The sequence below is a fragment of the Delphinus delphis genome, chromosome 10 (genome assembly GCF_949987515.2).
Source record: "Delphinus delphis chromosome 10, mDelDel1.2, whole genome shotgun sequence".
Lineage (NCBI taxonomy): Eukaryota > Metazoa > Chordata > Mammalia > Artiodactyla > Delphinidae > Delphinus > Delphinus delphis.
Window position 1 is genome coordinate 22,900,826 of NC_082692.2, and position 3,050 is coordinate 22,903,875.

The following is a 3,050-nucleotide window of genomic DNA, read 5'->3' on the forward strand; positions in this document are numbered from 1 at the left end:
CACCTCCTACCCAGACTGACCTGTGTGGATCCCTTGGTCAGGCGGCCCATATCCTGGGGGTGTTCTGCTCACCTCCCTGTCTGAGGTTCCTGAGCCCCCAGTCCCAAAGCTTAAGCAGGGGGAGAGGAAATTAAAACCTTGCTTAAGCCAAGGCATTTGTCTGGTGTCAGATCTCTCCACTGCTAATGGACCTCAGTGAGTGACTTACACTCGCTAAGCCTCAATTTCCTCATCTGTAAAATCGGATAATGAAACCTATTATGTTACAGGCAAGATTGTTGCAAGCATTGAAATGGGAAAGCCTCACGCCTGGAACAAAGCAGGACTTCAATAAATGTTCCTTTTCTTTATTCCCAGGTGTTCTGAAGAACTCAGCTTGAAGGGTGTGTGTATATGCACATGTGTATGTGTGTGTGGCGTGTGTGTGTGTGTGCGTCCAAGCAGTTAATTCCCCAGATTCCTTCTGGCCTTTGACACTGGTGTTAGGAGAGAGCACCCACCCTGGAAACCCTCTGCTTAACAAGGGAGAGTCAGAGACTTGAGTGTCCAATTCCATTTTGCTGCCGGCCCCTCTGCTCATGAACCCACAAAGTCAAGTCTCTGAGCTCAGCATATTTACTGCCACTCAGCAGGGTGCGGGCCTGCTGGAAGACGGGGTCAGGCATTGCACCTGCACCCTGGGGACGGGATGCCCCAGCCAAGAAGGGCACAGGCTTCGACCGCTCTCAGACTTTGCAGGTGACGTGGTGTGGGGATCCTGCATGATGCAGGGTGACATTGGTCCCTGATGGGAGGTGGAGGAGGGAGCAGAGCTGAGGGAGAGAAAGAGATAGAGGGCGAGGTGTGAGATGGTCTCACTCACACCCCGGAGACAGCCAGAGGCCCAAGCTGACTCACAAATGCACTCCAAGTTCACACAGCCCCATCCTTTTCCCTCCCCAAGGACTACCTTCTCGAGCAGTCCCAGGAAGCTGGAATCATAGGAGGAATTTGCCAGAAAGGAGTCCTTCATCTTCAGTTGCAAAGTCATTTCTGACCCTAGGGATCCAAAAGCACAGCTTAGGGCCCAGCCACCAGGGCTGGATTCCCTCAGAGATGCGGGCAACCCCTCCTGCCCCACGCCCACCCGAGTTCCTCTTCCCTGACAAGGCCCTTCCAGACCCTCTCGCTGCAGGAGTTCAGCCCCGAACACTCAGGAGCTCAGGACTAGGGTGCCTCCATCTCTCTCATTCCCTTTCTCGGACCCTTGTCTTGGGCACCCAGGTGTCTAGCCTTCCAGACCTTACCTGTTCCCTGTGAGCTGGCGAGGAGGGTCAGGAGGATGAAGAGGGACAGCCCAGCCCCCATCGCGGCTCTATCGCTTCTTGCTTCTCAGATGGACAGAAGAGATGTCTGAAGGCCTGCTGGTCTCTCCTTAACTGGCCTGCCTTCCTACTCCCCACTCAATCCTTAGCACAGGTGTGTGTGGGGAGATGGGAGGGGGAAGCTGGGTAACTGGACTTGCCAGTTCTCTCAGTTTGGCTCTAAGGACCCAGGAGAGGGCCATTCACTGGGCTGCTGGGGAAATAGAGGGTGGTCCCCTTTCCTCGATCCTGCGCCCCACTTCTCCCCCATGTCTCGAGGCTTGAGGGGGTGGGTCCCTGGTCACACAGAGAGGGAAGCTGAGGGTGTCCCTCTGTGCAGGTGTCTGGGCCCCACCCAAGCCTGGGCCTCTCATTGCTCTTTAGGGATTAATTATTAACTGCAATTAATTTCTATCATCCATGTCACCGAAAAGCTCAGGAATGTGGGCCCAAAATGGAGGGGTGGATTAGGACAAGTTCTTCCCAAACCCAGGTGTTCTGTTACCGCAGCCACAGTGGCCTTCTAGGTGAGAAATCTGGGTAAGGGGGAACTTTCGTCTTTGAATATTTTGTTTTAGTTGTTCTAAAATATCCTAGCTACTCAGGCAGGGACACGAATTTCATCAGATATCCGCCCCACCCCCTGCCTTGTGCACTCACGGCAAAAGGGACTCCCTCATCCTCCCAGCCAACACCCTTTCATAAGGCACTCAGAATGGCAAACACAAGGACAGATTTGTAGAGGGAATTTGGAGCCCATCTACTTTACCCTCTTTCTTTAAAAACTGGGAAACAAAGGCTCAAAGAGGGTAAATGACTTACTAAGGTCACACAGTCAGTAGCAGAGAGATTAGAACCCATCCGTCATTCTGCCAGACACAGGGGTAAGCCCAACAGACTGATAAACTTGTCATGTAAACCCTCTAGAATGCACAAAGGCACATGCCCTTTGTCTTCTTAGCTGCCTCCCTTTTCATCTTCTCCCTCTTCCCCCCAAAACCAATGGGCCCCTGTACAGAGGGATGGAGGCAGAGAGGACCCTGGGCAGAGTCAGAGAGAAAAGTCAAAAGCAGGACCAGGCACCTTACCTTTGATAAAGGAGGCAAGAATATACAGTGGAGAAAAGACAGCCTCTTCAATAAGTGGTGCTGGGAAAACTGGACAGCTACATGTAAAAGAACGAAATTAGAACACTCCCTAACACCATACACAAAAATAAACTCAAAATGGATTAAAGACCTAAATGTAAGGCCGGACACTATCAAACTCTTAGAGGAAAACATAGGCAGAACACTCTATGACATAAATCACAGCAAGATCCTTTTTGACCCACCTCCTGGGGAAATGGAAATAAAAACAAAAATAAACAAATGGGATCTAATGAAACTTAAAAGCTTTTGTACAACAAAGGAAACCATAAACAAGATGAAAAGACAACCCTCAGAATGGGATAAAATATTTGCAAATGAAGCAACTGACAAAGGATTAATCTCCAAAATTTACAAGCAGCTCATGCAGCTCAATATCAAAAAAAACAAACAACCCAATCCAAAAATGGGCAGAAGACCTAGACAGACATTTCTCCAAAGAAGATATACAGATTGCCAACAAACACAAGAATGCTCAACATCATTAATCATTAGAGAAATGCAAATCAAAACTACAATGAGATATCACCTCACACCAGTCAGAATGGCCATCATCAAA

The 3,050-nt window shown here is 49.6% G+C and overlaps 1 protein-coding gene across 1 annotated transcript; it reads right to left on the reverse strand.

Annotated features, from left to right (window-relative positions):
* Positions 1–365: 365 nt before the first annotated feature.
* SFTA2 (surfactant associated 2) lies at positions 366–1,618 on the reverse strand. Its single transcript, XM_060021555.1, has 3 exons — positions 1,287–1,618; positions 950–1,038; positions 366–812 (listed from the first exon to the last, which is right to left on the reverse strand). Exons 1-3 carry the CDS (start codon positions 1,345–1,347, stop codon positions 726–728), a joined length of 237 nt encoding a protein of 78 aa, XP_059877538.1. The 5' UTR covers positions 1,348–1,618; the 3' UTR covers positions 366–725.
* Positions 1,619–3,050: the final 1,432 nt, after the last annotated feature.

Bases quoted from the DNA above. Each gene is read 5' to 3' on its own strand.
- SFTA2 (XM_060021555.1), bottom strand. From the start codon at position 1,347: ATGGGGGCTGGGCTGTCCCTCTTCATCCTCCTGACCCTCCTCGCCAGC. The intron at 1,039-1,286 runs GTAAGGTCTGGA...TTGGATCCCTAG, and splicing joins CGCCAGCTCACAGGGAACAG to GGTCAGAAATGACTTTGCAA. The intron at 813-949 runs GTAGTCCTTGGG...TCTCTCCCTCAG, and splicing joins TCCTGGGACTGCTCGAGAAG to CTCTGCTCCCTCCTCCACCT.